At 33.7% G+C, this 19,774-nt stretch overlaps 1 protein-coding gene across 1 annotated transcript; it reads left to right on the top strand.

Moving 5' to 3' along the window:
• Positions 1–1,437: 1,437 nt before the first annotated feature.
• Positions 1,438–9,941, top strand: LOC105138153 (MLO-like protein 11). Its single transcript, XM_011044165.1, has 15 exons — positions 1,438–2,170; positions 2,896–2,953; positions 3,092–3,327; positions 3,540–3,656; positions 4,579–4,639; positions 5,310–5,404; positions 5,988–6,062; positions 6,618–6,703; positions 6,814–6,863; positions 7,135–7,175; positions 7,397–7,567; positions 7,720–7,755; positions 8,068–8,135; positions 8,221–8,281; positions 9,145–9,941. The coding sequence occupies exons 1-15, from the start codon at positions 2,045–2,047 to the stop codon at positions 9,526–9,528; spliced, it is 1,665 nt and encodes a 554-aa protein (XP_011042467.1). The 5' UTR covers positions 1,438–2,044; the 3' UTR covers positions 9,529–9,941.
• Positions 9,942–19,774: the final 9,833 nt, after the last annotated feature.

The raw sequence follows: 19,774 nt of genomic DNA, 5'->3' as shown, positions 1-19,774 counted from the left end.
AAAAAATTTAATAAATTATTTTTCAAAATTTATAACAAAAATAAGACTGAATAAAAAAAATTCTAGGAGTTGACTTAAAATATCAGGTAGGTGATATAGGGCACAAATATAAAAAAAAAAAGAAAAAAGAAAAAAAGAAAAAAATGAATCACAATGACAAACCGAATTTCTTATCCGTGTAAGCGCCATGTTTATAGAGAATAGATGCTAGGATGAAACTAAAATTACTGTAGAATAACCTTTTTAGTTGTTGGAATTAGTCGCAAGCATTAGCTTTTTTAATTTTTTTTAATTATTAAAATACTCAAATGAACTCACCTCAACCAAATAACAACAAAAAAAAACTAGCATCAAATAACACAAATACCCTTTAACTTAAGACTTAAATTACTTGACACCAAGGACTCGAAAGTTTTTTTTACTGTACAACAATATTAAAAATAATAAAAAGATTAGTTTGCCCATTAGTTTTTTTTATAATTATTCTACAGTTAAAAAGGTTAATTTATTGTGTATTTTTAATTGAAAATACAAAACTAACCTCTTAAGTAGAAGTTCAATTTTTGTTTTTTTACAGGTAGTGCTGTAAATTCATTATACAATCAAAAACACAAAATACTCATCTGCCCCAATCAGCTTAAGAGCATCAAAATTATCCTAAGACAGGCTATTTTATCCTTGAACACATGGGAAATATATATATATATAGTCAAGGATAAAATAATGTTTCATCTCTTTTTAGTTAGTTAGGTTTTTATTTTAGTTTATTATTATTTTTTTAATAATACTAAAACCCGACCATTAATACAGCTACGGAGCTACCTTCTACGCTTGGCATTAAACGGGGTTGCCAATAAATTCAAATAAAATTTGAGCTGTCATCTTGTTTATATGATCATAGCCAGACGGGACAAGGTAGGCAAGGCAGGTATCTAAACAGCTGATGGAAGGTGTAATTATTTGGGTAGTGATTGTGATCGGTTTAATAATAATTTTTTAAAATATATTAAAATATTTTTTTTATTTTTTAAAATTTACTTTTAACATTAACATATAAAAAAATTAAAAAATTAAAAATAAAAAAATCTATTTTTTTTTAAATACAATGCTATTATAAAAACAAACATTCTTGTTTTTATTTATCATTTTATATTCATGTTAAGATAATATTTGAGATTTCAGTAGGTTTATTTTTGAAAAATTTTGATATTTATTTATTTATTTGTATATATTAATATCAAAAATAAGTTTTAAAAAATAAAAAAAAATATTATTTTCATATATTTTTAAATAAAATACATTTTAAAAAATAATATTTACCATAAAAGAGAAACCAACTCGAACCTTCTACGGTTGTCCCTGAGCTGGATTTTATTTTATTTATTTATTATTTTCTGTCTGGTCAAAATGTAGTAAAGTGACCAGCCCCATTTACATGTACCGCGTAAAGAAGTGAGCTTTTCCATAAGGGAATTATTTATTGAGAGAGAAAAATACAAACTTTATAGAGAGAGAGGTTCTGGGTACCTGAATCCACTGTGATATGCAACTGAGAAAACGTCACTCACCAATGGTGGAGTTCTGGCGTTTTCTCTAGGCAAATTGATAAAGGAAGGAACTTTGATTTTTTCGTGATTCTGTAGAGAATTCAAAGCTTGGAGTCAATTGTAAGAGAGATTTCAGGTTTCGGGACATATCCCATTTCCGCATTTACGATATTTTTATTGGTGTGTTTCTTTATACAGCTAAAGATGTGAACTTGGCCCTGGTACATGAATGCTTCTGGAGTTGGAAAACTAAGGGGATCAAAATCCTAAATTTTGATGTTCGTATTTGTACACTGTATTTGTATGATTAATTGATTATTGAAGGAATCTGGAGTTGAAGTTGTGTTTTTATGTGGTTTTAAAGAAAGGTTTTGCGTTCTAGGCAAAAAATTTGGTTGCTTGCTGTTGTTGGTTTAAAATTAACAGAGGGAGAGGCTTTGGGGGCTTAAAGATTAAAAACAAAGGTTCGTGTGTCTCTGAGTAGGATTTTGCTTGGAATGGAAGAAGATACCAAAGAAATGAGATCCTTGGCCTTAACTCCAACATGGTCAGTAGCAACTGTGCTGACAATCTTTGTAGTTGTTTCTTTGATTGTGGAGCGCTCAATTCACAGACTAAGTAATGTAAGTGGCATCGTCTACCCAGTGTATAGTAATTTTCTTATTTTCTCACCTGTTGTGCTACCCAGTGTATAGTAATTTTCTTATTTTCTCACCTGTTGTTCCAGAGGTTGTATTTTCTCATTGTTATGATTTAGCAGACTCACTTTGACATGCGATGTCTGTGTTTATACAGAATTTGATTGTTGTTCTTTTCTTTCATTCTATTTAAAGTTCAAGGTCTAGAATGAATTCTCTTAAAATTTTATTTATATATTTGAGCCCTTTGAAATGTCAAGGCACTTTACTTGGTAATTGATTCCTGCCAATACTTCTTTTCTCATGTTTGATGACTTTGAGTTGCGAAATAGCTTTTATTTATTTTTTGAGGGCTTTTAGCTGATACTTCTAGTTTTCTGTTTGTGTCATAGTCATGGCTGTAGGCCGAGATCTCATTGATTGTTTCAATTGCATCAAATGCTTTAGATTTGAAAATTACGTTTTGGATGACTGTTATTGAAGCACTAGCTTTGTAAAACTTTGTTTCAACAGCTTTCCGATAAATGTAATCTGTTCGCTGTAGGAGAACTGTATATTGACAGATGAATTGAAACAAAATCTGTCAGATCATTTTTGTATTTTTAGCTCATATTTTGTCTATTTTCCTTTCTGGAATGTCAGTACTGTGTTAGTTTCAAGAGCTTTGGTGGCTGCTCTGAAACTTGATGCTTTATATGTTTGTATTTCAGTGGTTGCGAAAAACCAATAGGAAACCTTTGCTTGCAGCCGTGGAGAAAATGAAAGAAGGTATTTTCCAAGTTCTAAATGCAACATTTGATGCTGCAGAAAGTTCTTTTTGTTCTTTCGGTTACAAGTGATTCTTAGTTCCCCTTAATGTATTTTTGCAATTTTCATTCACAAGTATTGTTTTGTACTTGTCTTCAGAGTTGATGCTGCTCGGATTCATATCACTTCTACTAACAGCTACCTCAAGCACCATTGCCAATATTTGCATTCCATCAAAGTTCTATGATGGTAATTTTGCTCCTTGCACTAGGTCTGAGATTGATGAGGAAGTTGAAGATAATTCTGCTGAGGGACGTAAACTGCTGATGCTTCCTGTTCGTTCTCATCCACTTCGAAGAATATTGAATGGCTTGGATCGGAATACCTGCAAAGAGGTATGTCATTTATCTTATATAAACATTGCTGATGATCTTGCTAAAATTTTATCTACGGTGTCGGCAATATTTGAATTTTCAACACAGTGTATTGACAACATTGATTTATTATGGCCTTTGTTTTCTCAATGATAATTATGTAGAAAGGGGATTTTCTTTATGGGTCACTTTTAGAAGGCAAATTACCATTCTAAAAACTGTTTGATGTGCAGGGACATGAGCCGTTTGTGTCATATCAAGGTCTTGAGCAGTTGCATCGCTTCATTTTTGTCATGGCAATCACACATGTATCTTACAGTTGTTTAACAATGTTGCTGGCGATTGTGAAGGTTAAGCATGTTTTCGTATTCCATTTATAGTTGTTGCTTTTCTTAGTGGTGGAGTGATTTTAGGAATGATTAAGTTCACATAATAAATAAATTACACAACATAATGAAAGGGAAAAGGATAAATTATGTATAGAACAAGATTCACTATTCAATTTATTCTCTTGTTTGAAGAAATAAAAGGTTCTGGTTTATTGTTAGATGGAAAGGAGTTTGTAAATTTTGTTCCAGGTATGCATTCCCTGTTGGTTGAATGATTTCAATTTGTTTTCAATATGACTTGTTCTCATGTTTTATATGGGTCTCTCTTCCTATAGGTTTAATTGTTAGGTGTTAAACTTCAAGTTATTTTGCATCTATTTTGTTTTCTGTTGTTGCTGTTGCCCCTCGTGCTGGGCCCATGGCTGCTGCTAGCAAGTATGCCGTGTGCTCTCCGTTAAGCTTGGACATCAGAGGGGTTGTTGAGTAATGTTTTACTGGATAAGTATAAAGTTTGGTATAACTATGGAAAGAGTATACAGTTTAATCTTGTTTAGTTGCCTTATATAATTCGTGATACGTGTCTCTCCTCCTACAAGCATTAGCTTTTTGGCTGGAAGCTTTAACGGCATTTCGAGAAGCAACATGCTTGCCTTACAATCAGCATCTGTTTTTTCAACCTTTGGCCCTTTGTATCTAAAATACGGCTCTGCTTGTTCTGTGATAAGAATATATGTGCTGACCCATCCAGTATTTACAAGTCAAACTTGTGATGTCTTATGTCAAGACGACTCAAGGAGAGGAAACTATGTTGACCATATAAACCAAATTCTTCCCTGAACTGTAGTTGCATTAAAGACAAGACATTATTTGAATCGTGGAACTAGAGAACTATAATGTTATTATCACTGTGGCCATCTGTCTAACTTTGTAATTGGTTCACCAGATTCACAGTTGGAGGTTATGGGAGGATGTGGCTCATATGGACCGACATGATGTATTAACAGGTAAGCTTTAAGCAGGAAAGTGGTTTTGGATAGATTTAAAATTTTACATGGTAGTCGCGTTGCCTAATTCTTTTTGCCTATTTCAGCTTTATAGAAGATGGCTGATCTAGAATATACATGCCCAATCTCTCACTCTCTTCAATATATATATATATATATATATATATATATATATATATATATATATAGATGCTAGACCTTTAAGGAGATTGAGACTTGATCTTATGTATCTTGATGGTCAAAGGTGGAATTGAGATATTTTGGAAAGAACAGGAACTTGCAATAGTGTTTTTGTTTTTTTATTTTGAACTAGACAAGATAAAGGGTTTATTTGGTTATGAAAACTGGAGACCTAACATGAAGTCAGTAAGGAGCCTGAAGGAAGGTAGCATTGAAGACAGTAATTGGGAAAGATATTACTTTGGCTCCTGAGTTCTCATTTGAGCATCCATCCTTGTAGCAGAAACATGACCAATCTCTGTAGGCCTGGACTCATTGTTACGTCTGATGCAGTTCAGCATATTTATGATATGCTTTCCATAATTAGTGTGATAAAAAAGCGCTGTTTTGCAAGGGATACCTTCACATTCCAATCATTTCAATTGCAAATATGTATTTAAGAAATATTTTTATGACATAAATAATGACTTAGCAATTTATTCTGTAACAGAAATCAATAGAGAGAAGACATTCCGAAGGCAAACAACCTTTGTAAGACATCATACATCAGGTCCTTTGGTAAAAAATAGTTTTCTTATTTGGGTGGTACGTACAAAACTCTCTTTCTTGATCTTTTAATGCTCTCTATGCTGGTAGTCCATGCTTGCTTGTTATTCATGCTAATTCTGTGATAAAATTGGAGCTGTGCCACCAGGCCTTGTTTTGTGTTGATCTTTCTTTGATGTATTTCAATATCAGATTGCAATTTTACATCGACGACATTCACAATATGATCTTCATGTCACACACCTGATCCAAAACAATCCTTGTGTCTATCCTCCATGCCCCACTCTGTAAACAATCTCAGAACTCACAAAAAAGATAAATAAATAGGGATCACTGAAATTGAAGCATTGGAATTTACATCTGGAGCTTCTTTGTTGTGGGTTTTTGAGATGCTAGTGTTTCTTCTTTCATGAAGGTTTAGGAAGGGGCATTAGGCAATTTCCTCCTTTTCATGTTTGTTGATAATGTACATTTTAACCTTGTTAGTTTCCTCCTTTCTTTTTTCATTTTGTTGTCATTTTACTTCTATTGTTTGAAGGTGCATCTGTTTATATTTGCTTGCCTCTTTTTTTTGGTCCTGATGATAATTTCTGCTGAAGTTGCTCGTTTTATCAACTTGCAGACGTGTTTCTTCCGGCAATTTGGGCGTTCAGTGGTTCGCACAGACTACCTTACTCTTCGTAAGGGCTTCATCATGGTATACTTTGTTGTTATTTGTTAGCCCACACTTTAAGTGAAGTTTAATTTTCAAATAGCATTTACAACATTGAAGGTGCATAAAGGGAAGTTTAATTTACTAGCATTAAGGATGTACTACAAATGTAAGATGGCACTCTCCTCCAGGAAAAATAGGGATGTAGGAGAATTATCATCCCAGAATCAGGTGAGGAATTCAATGGTATGGAAGGAAGGCAGGGGCTTGTACTAGGGTTTATAAAAAAGAAGAAGATATTGGAGTATATATACGTAGACAAACTCATGCAGTAAAAAACATAATATAAGATAGATCATATCAGATGGGTATTATATTGTGATGGAATATTTTGAAACCACCCTCAAATTATGGTAGATGGAAAATATTTTGACACCATATTACTTCTTTTGATATTTAAATTGAGATGTAGAATCGGAGTCAGACCCAAATCCATGTTTGAGGCATCATGCAATTGGAACATCTTTGCTGATAGACTGGTGGTACTATTAGTGATTGCTTTCTTAACATATATCCCTTTTATTTTCTTATTCATGGCAGAATCACCACCTCTCATTGAAATATGATTTCCACAGCTACATGATTCGCTCTATGGAAGAAGAATTCCAAAGAATAGTTGGTGTGAGGTACCATCCGTGTGCTTTGGATGTTTCTTGTATTTTTAGGTCATTCATTTGCATGATTGAGCTAGGAGAAAATGGACCTGCTAAATGCCTGCTTGTTCAATTCCTTGCAGTGGTCCATTGTGGGGATTTGTTGTTGCATTCATGCTTTTTAATGTAAAAGGTATGGTTATTTAGGTGAAAAATGATGGTATAAAATCTTTTGTTTTGCACTTGCTTTTGGATAACAATATACAAGTTTTGATGATTTGTGCATTTTCTTTTGAATAATTTGTGACTCTTTTCAATTTACCATGACAATTACCAGCCTCAGGTTTCATACATTGGACTTCACATCATGTGATCTACATCACATGTTGTCTGGTGTATGATAGGGTTATCCTAGGTCTTAAACTTACTAAATTATGGTCTGTTCGTTTTGGAACCTTTCACAGGATCTAATCTCTATTTCTGGATAGCAATCATTCCAATCACTGTGAGTACTGGTTCTTTTGAGTCTTGGTTTTATCAATCACTTGGATGCGGCGATGGGCATTTTCTTAGGTAGTAACACAAGTATGCTGTGAGAAACAGTGAGAAACAGACACTTGAACGGGCAACTGATTGGACTTAACAAATTTTGTATCTAGAGTGAATAAAGCTTTGTGTACCCTTGCGATTGTATCGGGTTTCTCTAATGTTTCACATCATGGGCAGCTTGTTCTTCTTGTGGGTGCAAAGCTACAGCATGTAATTGCAACCTTGGCTTTGGAGACTGCTGGTCTAACTGGATTTTCTGTGGGAGAAAAATTGAAGCCTCGAGATGATCTTTTCTGGTTCAAGAAGCCAGAATTAATGTTGTCATTGATTCATTTTGTTCTGTTCCAGGTAAGCAATGCTCACCGTGATCAATTGCTCAAATTAAAATGGTAACACATACCATCCTTTCAGTTCATTCTTTCCTAGAAAATGGTTTTATGGTGGCGTGCCAAAGTAGTAAAACTGACATCACATTGTTTTCCTTTGAAATTTCATTGCAGAATGCATTTGAATTGGCTTCATTCTTTTGGTTTTGGGTAACTCCTCTTCTCTTACTTGATTGGTATTCACTGGACTGTGAGAGTTTACTTTTGTCCTTCTTGACATCAACCAAGCTCAGATTTATCATAATTTCTGTGATTTGGTTGAACAAAAATCTAACTTTTTCCTTGTTTATGTCGCTTTAATGTTTACTAAATTCATTTGAGAAACAATTGGCAATCGTTTAAAGAATGTATCGCGGACCAGAGGAATCACAAATGAGGAAATACAAAAATCTTCTTTTCCTCGCTTAATGAGATTTTGAATCTGTACATTAACTAATATGTCCTTTGTTGATTAATTTACAGTGGCAATTTGGGTACAAATCCTGCTTTATTAGGAACCATTTGCTGGTGTACACACGACTTGTTTTGGGGTATGCATACATGTGAGATAGTTGAGATTTTCTTGAGGATTTATCAGCTTTTTTACAGCAACTGCATCATTGTATTATCTTGTAGGTTTGCTGGGCAGTTCCTCTGTAGCTACAGCACCTTGCCACTATATGCACTGGTTACTCAGGTATCATATTCATTGGGAAGTGCTTTTCCCCAAGGAAAATTAATGGTCAATTTTTATTTATAGGCAGCAAAATACCAATGCATAATCTACTAGTAAACAAATATCACGAGCAATAAATTAGAAATGCATAATCTACTGTAAGCTAGTTTTAACTTGTATCCAGTACAGATATAAAGGAACTTCCAGGGATAAAGACTCTTGATTGCCAGTATAGCCTAACAGCATATGCCAGCTGCATATATCTCCATTCCTGGGCCTATTGTTGAATCCAACCGTAGTATCTCAAAGAAAGAGAGAAGGCACTTCATCTATATATATAGTTATCTATGCAGTTTATATATAATGCTAGAGTTACATAACTATTGACTGGCAATCAGATGCATTGGTATGTCCAAGTAGGATGAGTGAAGTTCCTCGTGACTATATGTTTATGCAGTATTGCGCAAGCACCCAGTTTATGGGTGTACCTTCACGGACTGATTTGTCAGCTACCAAGTCTTATTTATTTATTTATTTTTTCAAAAATCTCCTCCGTTCTTTCTTTTCTGGGAGCAATACTGTGGTGTTGTATCACAATCCATCATCGAGCATGGGTTGTGGAGCAAACCTCATATTTTATTAGACATGAGAACAAGTCATGAAGTTGAGTCCTATAGATTGGGCTGATTTTTTTATTGCATTAAATCATCTTTATCCTCTTGTGAGTAGGACATGCCCCCTTCCCCCCTCCTCAGAACTAGTAACGTGAATCATGTTTGAGCAGGTTTTCATTGTGTTAAGGTGGTTAGGATTGTTTCATATTTTTAGGTTCAATCATTTCCTGTTACTATTAGCATCATGCAATGCTCCCTCTGTTTTTTCAGATGGGAACAAACTACAAGGCAGCATTAATTCCGCAAAGAATAAGGGAGACAATCCATGGGTGGGGGAAGGCGGCTAGGAGGAAGAGAAGGCATGGAAATTTCACAGATGATTCTACCATACACACAGACACAAGCACAGTAATGTCACTTGAGGAAGATGATCATCAGTTGCTTGATATTCCTGAGATTGGTGATGGTCCAGTCACTCAAATTGAGATGCAGCCTGCTTTTATTTCAGTTTGTCCTGGCCCAGTTGCCAATGAAACTTCAAGTAGGGTTGGCACTCCTCTTCTTCGTCCCTCAGCTTCTGTGTCATCATCAGAAACACCAAATCTTAACCTGGAAGGTATTCCCAGGTCATCTTCTATGCCAGTTAGAAGGTAATAAATTGGAGGTATTCTGTCGTCAAATGCAGGGATCCTGTAAATGAAATAGAAAGTAGGAAAGTGCACGAATAAGGTTACCTAGTATTTTGAGCAGTTCCCTTTTCCCTCGTTCTTTTCAGGATCCAGCTAAAGTAGGTACTCTTTTCTTGATCATATGTGGTATTTGCCAATATCGAATCAAGGTTCATACCATACTCTTAGGATTTGAGTCGCAGCACGAGTACATAGAAGAAGGAAATCAATACATTAGCTTACTGTAATAGAATCTTGCTCTTTGTATTAGTAACTTACAGGTAATAGAAATGATGCAAGTTATTATGAATTGATCCTCTGTATGTATTATGCTTTCTATGGAACCAAACCATCTTCTTGCTTAAAGTAAAGATTGACCTACGAGGAGGTTGTTTTTTTCAAGGCAACAAGATTTGATGAGTGTATATTTCTTTCCCCCATTGTTTTATGATTTTTTTTTCCTTTTTCGGTAATTGATGTGTTTGTATCAGGCTGATTCGTTTTTTTCAATTGATAGCATGCAATGTGTCACCTCAAACAATGCTAGCCGTGGTTTATTATATTTTCCAAGACAGTGATTTTTTTAAAAATTAATTTTTTAGTATTTTCAGATTTTTTTAATATGCTAATATTAAAAATAATTTTGAAAAATAAAAAAAATATTCTTTTAATATTTTCATACAAAAACTATTTTAAAAATCGACAACTAGTACACTTCCTCACACCAACATTTAGTGTGCGTGTTGCTCATTGTGTGCTTGATATTGTTTGTGTTTGATATTATATATGATGTTTTTTAATGCAAATATATTAAAATAATATTTATTTTAGATTTTTTTATATTAATATATAAAATCATTTAAAAACATTAACAAAAAATATTTTGAAAAGAAGGTTGATACACAAGAATAAACTCTTGGTTTCTAGAAAAACAACTCCCCTTTGCTTGAGGGATGCAGATTGTTTTGCTCAATTACTGGTCTCTGCACTGTGAGTGGCCTTGCAACCGTTTCCTAACACCATGCTCATGGACTCCGTGGCTCCATGCTTGCAGTAGACTCACGAGCCTCACGAACTCCATGGTTTTGTAGCTGCAACGAAGGGGTCGTGAGCCTTAGGTGGACCCCATGGCTCTGAGGTCACATTGATAGACTCGTGAGCTTCATAAGGAATCCATGGCTCTGGGGCCTTAAGGATGACTCGTGAGCCTTGTGTGGATTCCATGATTCCGAGGCCGCAATGATGGACTCGCAAGAGCCATGTGGACTCCATGGCTCTGTGGCTGCAATGACGGACTCATGAGCCTCATCTTTGTTGACCTAGTTTTGGGTTTCACTGTCAGGCTCATCATTTGCTTTTGATCCTGATCTCCCTCTCGGATGACGTTCGGGACTGCTTGTGTAACCGATGCTTAATTGACCAAAACCTCTACCGATTCCTGGTACTGTGCTGTGGCCGCTTACCCCCATTACCTATTCCAATCCCATAGCCATAATTAATCAAGAGATTCCCGGGAAGTACCAATCTCCACTCGATCCGCTACCAAACCCCATATACTTTTCCAGCCCCTCTAACGTGAGAACCATCATGGCGAAAGTCTCCGAGTTTTTGGTCATGGTGTCGAAAAGGAACTTGTGAGCAATGCTGAAGCTAAAGCATAGCAAGACCAAGAAACTCACGTAGGCACACTTAAGCGCAGTCATCTTATTTTTGTTTTGATTTGATTTGTTATGCATGGCAGCAAATCAAGTCTTGGATATATAGTGAGTGAAAGCTCAAGGGAGAGACTAAATGGGTAGTGGGTACGTATAAAAAGCACAAAAGATGGGTCCATTTGTTCGTTCTTGCAATCCGGAGCCATGATAGGAAGATCCCCAACCTTTAAGCCAGAGGCAGAATGCTATCTGTAAGCCAATTCTTTGGTACGTTGTGCAAATACATATAGCTCTCCTTTTCGAAACAAGTAGATGCAACCATCCTTAAGCTGTTGTTGATGCAATGCATGCATCAAGTGAGGAGTCTTTCTAACATCGTAGCCCGATCATCCTCATCCTCATCCTCATCCAAGGCGTTCTCCCCTTTTCAGATGAGAACAAAGTCATAAACTACAGTGCAGCGTCTCCATTTCAAGAGAATAATTATGGGAGACAATATATACTCCATGCATGGCCTGGGAAGACATAGCTAGGAGGAAGAGAAGGCACGGAATTTTCACGGATGATACGATCACTCTACCATGCATAAACATTGACTGCAAAAGTAATGCAATGATTAACGGACAAGATCTCTTTTTAGAGACAATGTTGATGGTTGCCTCCTGCTTAAGAAAGTGGTATTCAATGCTGAGAAGATTGAGTCAAGATTATCTTTAATAAATTAGAAAGTTTGATGTAAATAAAGGTGGTATAAAATAACTTTTGTTATATTAAAATCTTGTTATTATTTTTCTAAAATTTGTATAAAAGAGTGATTCAATCAATAAAATAATTATACTTACAGCCACAATAACAACTATTTTATATTGCTGATTTTACTCTATTCTTTAGTATCTTTATACTGTCATACAACAACAAATTAATATTAGAGCAAAATTAATCTTAAAGGATCAGCATGAGTGAAGAGAGAAACATGTGAGAAATCTTTTCCACAAAAAATACAAACACCTAAACTTTCTATTATTTTTCAATGGCATCAAACATTTATTCTCTTGCATCACCACTAGTATTTACTGATAAAAACTATTAGATATGGGCTGTAAGAATGAACACATACTTACAAGCTTGTGATTTTTAGGATGTTATAGAACAAGATCATGATCTACAACCACTTCCTTCATATCCTACTCTAGCTCAAATAAGAAATCATCGTGAGGAAAAAGCCAAAAAGTTCAAAGCTAAAACATGTCTCTACAGTTTCTGAAGTAATATTTCCCAAAATAATTGCACCTGATACAACCAAGCAAATTTGAAATTATCTTAAAGAGAAATTTCATGAAAATAAAAGAACAATCCAGATGCAAGTCTTGAATGTGAGAAGGGAGTTTAAGATGCAAAAGATGAACGAATCAGAAACAATCAAATAATTCTTTAACATATTACTTTTCATAGTCAATGAAGTAAGACTATTAGGGGAAGACCTTTTTGATAAAAGGGTTGTTGAAAAAATTCTTGTGACTTTACTTGAAAGGTTTGAGTAAAAAATATCTTCATTAGAAGAATCTAAAGATTTGTCAAAATTTTCTTTAGCAAAATTGCTTAATGTTTTACAGGAACAAGAACAAAGAAGAACAATAAGGCAAGAGGAGTCCATGAAAGGAGCTTTTCAAGCTAAAATGTAAGTCTAGGAAGGAGATAGGCAAAAAAAAAAGAGATAGGTAAAAAAAAAAAGACCAACAAATATAAAGGAGTTGATAGCAGCAATAAAAGAATTGAAAACTTTCCTTCTTATCAACACTGTAAGAAAATAAATCACTTACAAAAATATTGTTAGTAAAAACCTGGTTTTAGATGAAAAAATATAATCAATTGGGACACATGAAAAAGATTTGCAAAAACATAACTAATCAACAAGAAGGTGAAGCTCATGTTGCTGATCAACAATAAGAGGAGCATTTGTTTGTGGCCACTTGCTTTGCTAGCAAACATGCAAGTGATTGCTGGATTATAAATAGTGGTTGCACAAATCACATGATGAATGATAAAAATATATTCAAGCAACTTGATAAATCAAATGTCTCTAAAGTTAGAATTGACAATGGTAAATATATTCCTATCAAAGGGAAAGAAATAATTGCTATTAAAGGAAATTCAGGATTAAAACTCATTTCAGATGTTTTTTTTGTACATGAAATTGATCAAAATATGTTGAATGTTAGTCAGCTTCTTAAAAAATGATAATCAGTTGTGTTCAAACAAACATTGCTTAATTCTGATCTAGTTGGATTAAAAATATTCATTATAAAGATGAAAGGAAAAAGCTTTTCCCTAGACTAGATGGAAGAGAAGTCAACTATCTTTTCAAACACACCTAATTAGATAGAATTATAGCACAAGAGGCTGAGGGATTTCAATTAAGCAATGTTGGTGCATATGCAGAAAAAGAAGATGGTGCAAAGAATGCCAAACCTGGAAGAAGAAATCTTAGTTTGTACCTTTTATTAATATGACAAGTAGAACAAATTTCCATTTCCTTTGAACAAGGCTTAGAGAGTAATAAGAAAGCTTCATTTTATTCATAATGATGTTGCTAGACATTTGAAGATAATATCTTTGAATGGAAGCAGGTATTATATTGCCTTCATTGATGATTATACAAGAATGTGCTTATTTCCTAAAGTTTAAGATTGAGGTAGCAAATGTTTTTCTGAAGTTTAAAAACTGGATTGTAAATTAAAGTGATCACAAAATTTAGGTTGTAAGATCTAATAACGATATTGAATACATTTTAAACAAGTTTGCGAAGTTTTGTCATGATGCAAGGATTGAACATCAATATACTACGCCTTACACTCCTCAGTAAAATGGTGTAAGTGAACAAAAAAATAGAAGCAATTATGGAGATGATAAGGTGTCTGTTATTTGAAAAAGATTTACCTAAGAAGTTTTGGGCAGAGGTTGTAAACACTACAGTTTTCTTATTGAATAGACTGCTAACAAGAGTATTACAAAACAAGACTCCACATGAAGCTTGGTATGGTTATAAACCCTTACTCTAAAATTTAAAGATTTTTGGATGCTTATGTTTCATTTATGTTCCTCAGGTGAAAAGAAATAAACTTGACAAAAAGGTTGAAGCTAGCATTTTTATTGGCTATAACAATGTTTCAAAAGGCTATAGAGTTTTTTAACCTCAAATAGAAAAGGTGATAGTTAGCAAAGACATCAAGTTTATTGAAACCAAAAAGTGAAACTTTAAAGATGCAGAAAGCAGTGCAAGTAAGGAGATTGTACAAGATTTTGGTGATTATGTTGATGAAGCACTAGTTAGAGGAACCAAATTGCTTGATGACATTTATCAAGTTGTAATGTAGTTGTGTTGGAGCCTGTAGAATTTGAAGAGGCAAAAAATGATCCAAAATGGATTGATGCAATAAAAAAAGATTTGAAGATGAAAAAATCAAACATGGGAATTGATGGACATGCCGAAATACAAAAAAACCTATTAATGTAAAATGAGTTTACAGAACAAAACTTAATGCTAATGACACCATCAACATACACAAAGCTAGATTGGTATTTAAAGGTTAGGTAGAGATTTTTAGTTTAGATTTTTCAGGGACCTTTACACCAGTGACATAACTAGGCACCATTAGAATGCTACTAGCAGTTGCAACTCAAAAAGGTTGGAAAATATTTCAACTTGAAGTGAAGTCTGCATTTTTAAATGGCTATCTAGAGGAGGAGATTTTCATGAAACAGCATAAGGGACTTGTTATTGGAGGTGAAGAAAAAAAGGTTTACTTATTGAAGAAAGCTCTATACGAATTGAAATGGGCTCCAAAAATCTAGTATAGTATGATTAATAAGCATTTACTCAAACATGACTTTAGAAAAGTTTGAGTGAATCAACCTTATATATCAAAAATCCAAATTCTGATTACATTATGGTTTCACTCTATATTGATGATCTATTTATTACAGGAAACAATCCATGAATGATAGATCAATTCAAAACGGAAATGATGATGGTCTTTGGAATAATAGACCTTGGTGAAATGTCTTTTTTTCTTAGCATGGAAATACAACAAAGCCAACGTGGGATCTTTATTGGCTAACATAACTATACCAAAGGGATTCCAAGAAAATTCAAAATGGAAGAATGCAAATCAATGAATACACCTATAAACTTGAAAGAAAAGTTCTATGAAAAAAGATGGAGCGACAAAGTAGACGAAACAATTGACAGAAGTTTGATTGGGTGGCTGATGTACCTCATAGCAACAAGACCTGATATCATGCATATTGTAAGCTTATTATCCAGATTTATGCATTTTGCAAGTGAAGTTTATTTCAAGGCTGCAAAAAGAATAATGAGATATATCAAAGGTACACTAAGTTATGGCATTTAATTCAGTTGCGTTGAAAATTTTAAGTTACAAGGATATACAGATAATAATTGGGCTAGCGGTTTTGATGACTTGAAAAGCATTTCTGGATATTGCTTTAGTTTTGGATCAAGAATTTTCTCCTGGTGTTACAAAAAATAAGAAATTATTACACAATCTACAACAAAAACAAAGTATATTGCAGTAATTACAGCTGCAAATCAAGTCTTATGGCTTAGGAAGATCTTCACAAATTTAAACATGGAGCAAAGGAAAACTACTAAGGTTAATGTTGATAATCAGGTTGCAATTGCAATATTTAACATTCCAATTTTTTTATAGAAAAATGAAGTATTAATTTCAAGCTCAAGTATTGTTTTCTAAGAGAAGTTTAGAAAAATAACAATTTATAATTGATTTATTGCAAAACAAAATAAAACCTGTTTACCTATTTATTAACTAAGTCCTTATTTAAAATAAAGTTTGAAATTTTAAGGGACAAAATAGATGTGTGCAACAAAAGATGCAAGGAGTGTTCATTTGCTACTGAAGAAGTGGTCTTTGATACTAGAAAAATTAATTCAAGATTATCTCTAATAAATTAGGAAGTTAGTTACAAATAAAATTGATATAAAATAATTTTTTCTATAAGAATAATTCAATCACTAAAAGAATTATGCTTGCAGTTACATTAACACTATTTTATATTGTTAGTTTTACACTTTTAACCCAACAGGATTGATTTGAAAATCATCTGTCCTTTCTCTTTTTTCCTCATGTATTTAACTTTTTGGCAATTCACTTTTTATGTTTTCTACATTTCTATCTTCACCATCTCCTCGTTTCTTGTCTCAACTAATACAGAATTAGGGTTTTCTTTAATTCGTTTTTAAACAATCCTTGAATGAAATTTGAGATGGAATTATTCGAAACATTCAGCTACTTATTCGGGGGAAAGCACAGACTGTTTTCCTAACTTATTGGTTCTGCGCTGTGTTTGATCATATTTTTAGTAGCGCCTTGCTCATGGACTGTATGGCTCCGTGGTTGCAACGTTGGATATTCCTGAGTCTCATTTGGACTCCACGGCTCCAGGGCCACATCGATGGACTCATGAGCCTCGTCTCTAGAGACCTCATTCTGAGCTCCAAAGTTGTGCTCATCATTTGCTTTTGATACTGATCCTCCCTTCATCGTTGAAACTTGATTATAACACTCTGGGCTGCAGGTACATCCATTGCCTATCTGATCATACCCCGGGATGAAATGTGGTGGTGGCATACCAATTCCTGCTATCGTGCCACCATTGCTGCCACCTTGCCCTATTTCAATCCCATAACTAGGAGATCGAGTACCTGCAGCTCCACCGCTGCCTTGTGCTGCTCCAATCCCTCCACCTATTTCAAAACCAGGCAATCCTATGCTACCCCCAAAGTCAAAACCAGGCCATCTTATGCTACCCCCAAGACCAAAACCAGGCAATCCTGGGATGAAGGCTCCTCCACCAGTTCCAGACACAGATCCATCTGAACCTACTGCAATGCCCCAGCCGGATTCACCAGTCTCGGGGTCTTCATATCCATTCCGACCAGATCCATAACCTACTCCATACCCTAACCAATAACCACGAGATCCTGACCCGAGTCCATTGCCATGTCCACTAGAACCTGACCCAGACCCAACACCTACTCCACTTGATCCGCCACCACTGCCAAACCCAAAATCTTTTCCAATTCCAGTCCCGGTCCCAGGATCATCAGTACTACCATGGCGTTGGCCTTCATGCATTTGGTCATCATTGTCCAAAAAGAATCTGTGAGCGAAACTGCAGCTTGAGCATAGCAAGACCAAGAGACCCACGCAGGCACATTTTAGTGCTGTCATTTTTTGTTTTGTATCGATCTGCAAGGCAGCAAATCAAGACATGGCTTTATATACCGAAAGCTTAAGAGGAAGGTTAAATTGGTATTTACGGTGTAATAATAAAAGCGCAAAATGTCTGCATGGGTTCGTTCTTGCAACCCGCAGCCACGATGCTTGTGTGAGAATTTACGTGTTGTAGCTGTAACACCAAACCTGTAACCCAACAGGCATAACTGGAGATTACGGCTAAATTTTGAATTCAATGTCATCGATTCCTGTGGCTTAAAAAATGGCTTCTTGCAGTAACAGTCCAGTGGTTATTATGAACTAGAATGATGAAACAAATTGGGACATAAACAGCAACTCGGATTCGATGTGCCCCAACAATTTATCAGTTGTAAAGAAACACTGATCATATATTAAGAAAACAGCAATTTAATTCAACTCATGCACAAGTAAAATTAAAATTTAATTAAAAAAGTTGAAAGAGACAAGAAAATCTAGAGGAGTCATTGGTTATTATCAATTATTTAGGGATAACTGGTCTTTTGACCTTTCAATAGTACTAGATATTACTCGTTAAATTTATCTAGGTTTAACAGGATAATTTAATTTTTTTATATTTTGTAAAAAACATTGTAAAGACTTTTAACTAGGATTATTTTTGTTTTTTCAAGTTGATTTTTCATTTTGTAAGTAACAAGCTCCCCAGGATTCATTTAAGCTTTTAACATTTTTGAAGAACGGTGTAAAGACATCCATTCCCTTAAAAGTAAAAACAAATAAACCCTGGAAGTAGGGTATTTGCATATTTTCATTTTTATAATTAATCTGTATCTAAAGTGATCTGGTTTTTTTAGTACGTACTAGCGAGTTGGTGATACCAATGCTCTTGAAGCAATGCATGTGGCATCAAGATAGTATTGAAAGTAACTCGCCATGTTTTTTCCAGCAGTGCTGAGCATACTGCCATTATAATAGTGGTTGAGCTTAATGAACTATTTTTTTTTTAAATCTTTTTCTTTCTTTTTTTTATTAAAAAATAAATGTGTTATTTTTTAAATTTAATTCGGTTATTTTTTATTGTTATTAATTTTTTTTAAAAATTTTATCCCTCATCATTTGATCTGATTTGATTTTTATATTAAATCTCGTCCTTATTCTTTAGATTATTGTTTTTTCTATCTTTTTTATTTGAATTTTGTTTTTGATTTTACCTCTTAATATTTGATTTTAAATTATTTTTATATTAAATTTTTTGTTTTTAATTTTACCTCTTAATATTTGATTTTAAATTATTTTTGTATTAAATTTATTTTTTATTTTTTTAATTATCATTTCTTTAGTTTTGGAGACTTTTTTATTGCATTTTTTTTCAATCTCATCCCCTAGTATTTTATTGATTTATAATTTTACTTTATTTTTTTATAATTTTTTTTATGATGTTAGTCTTAGGGTCATGAGTTTTGAAAATTAATACAAGTGATTTTTTTTAAATCCTCATTATTAAAAAAAATCAATTTTTTTAACATTTAATTTATTTTATATATATATATATATTTCCAGTAAAGTTATTTAGTTATTTTAATCATGTGTCCATGATCACAATATTAGTAGGTAAACTTAAAATGATACAAATTGTTTTTGTAATTATTTTTTTTCAATGTTATCCTTATACATTGTGTTATTTTATAATTTAACTTTATAATTTTATTTAATTTGCTATTAACTTTCCATCCCTTGTAACTACTTTCCTTTAAGGTGTCAACACTAGCAACTCGATGAAGTCATTTAATAAGCTAATCGGGATAAATTTAATTTAATTTTTTTTTATCTATTTTACATTGATAATATTTTTTAGCTATTTATTTATTTATTATTATTATTATATTTTTAATTTATATTAATTAAATAAATCAAATTTATTAAATCCAATCAATTCGATAATCCAAGTTTTAGATCTTTTTTTACCACCTGATTTTTTTTTTTTAAATAATTAAACCGGCCCACAGCTTCCGCAACCCCCTGACTAGTTGCTACTATACGATTTGGTCTTTTCCATCCTCCGGTCAGCATTTTGATTAGACATCAAAGTCTTCGTCCTTCAAAAAAGAACCCTTTCCTTGCCAAAACGCCAGAAAGGGTGGTGGCAATCATTTTCTTGAGCTGGAAACCTTTTCCCGGAAGATCTAGTAAGATACCTCAAGCAAGACTGCCGGGACAATTTCGACTCTTTGGCCGTATAAGCAAAACAGAAAACCTATCGCCTAAAATGGGTCATCCATCAACAGCATAGCATTTCCATATTGATGACACAACCAAAATA

Source organism: Populus euphratica, unplaced genomic scaffold (assembly GCF_000495115.2).
Source record: "Populus euphratica unplaced genomic scaffold, PopEup_1.0 scaffold153.1, whole genome shotgun sequence".
Lineage (NCBI taxonomy): Eukaryota > Viridiplantae > Streptophyta > Magnoliopsida > Malpighiales > Salicaceae > Populus > Populus euphratica.
Note: the sequence above shows the minus strand (reverse complement) of the source record. Positions and strands in the feature narration are given on the sequence as shown.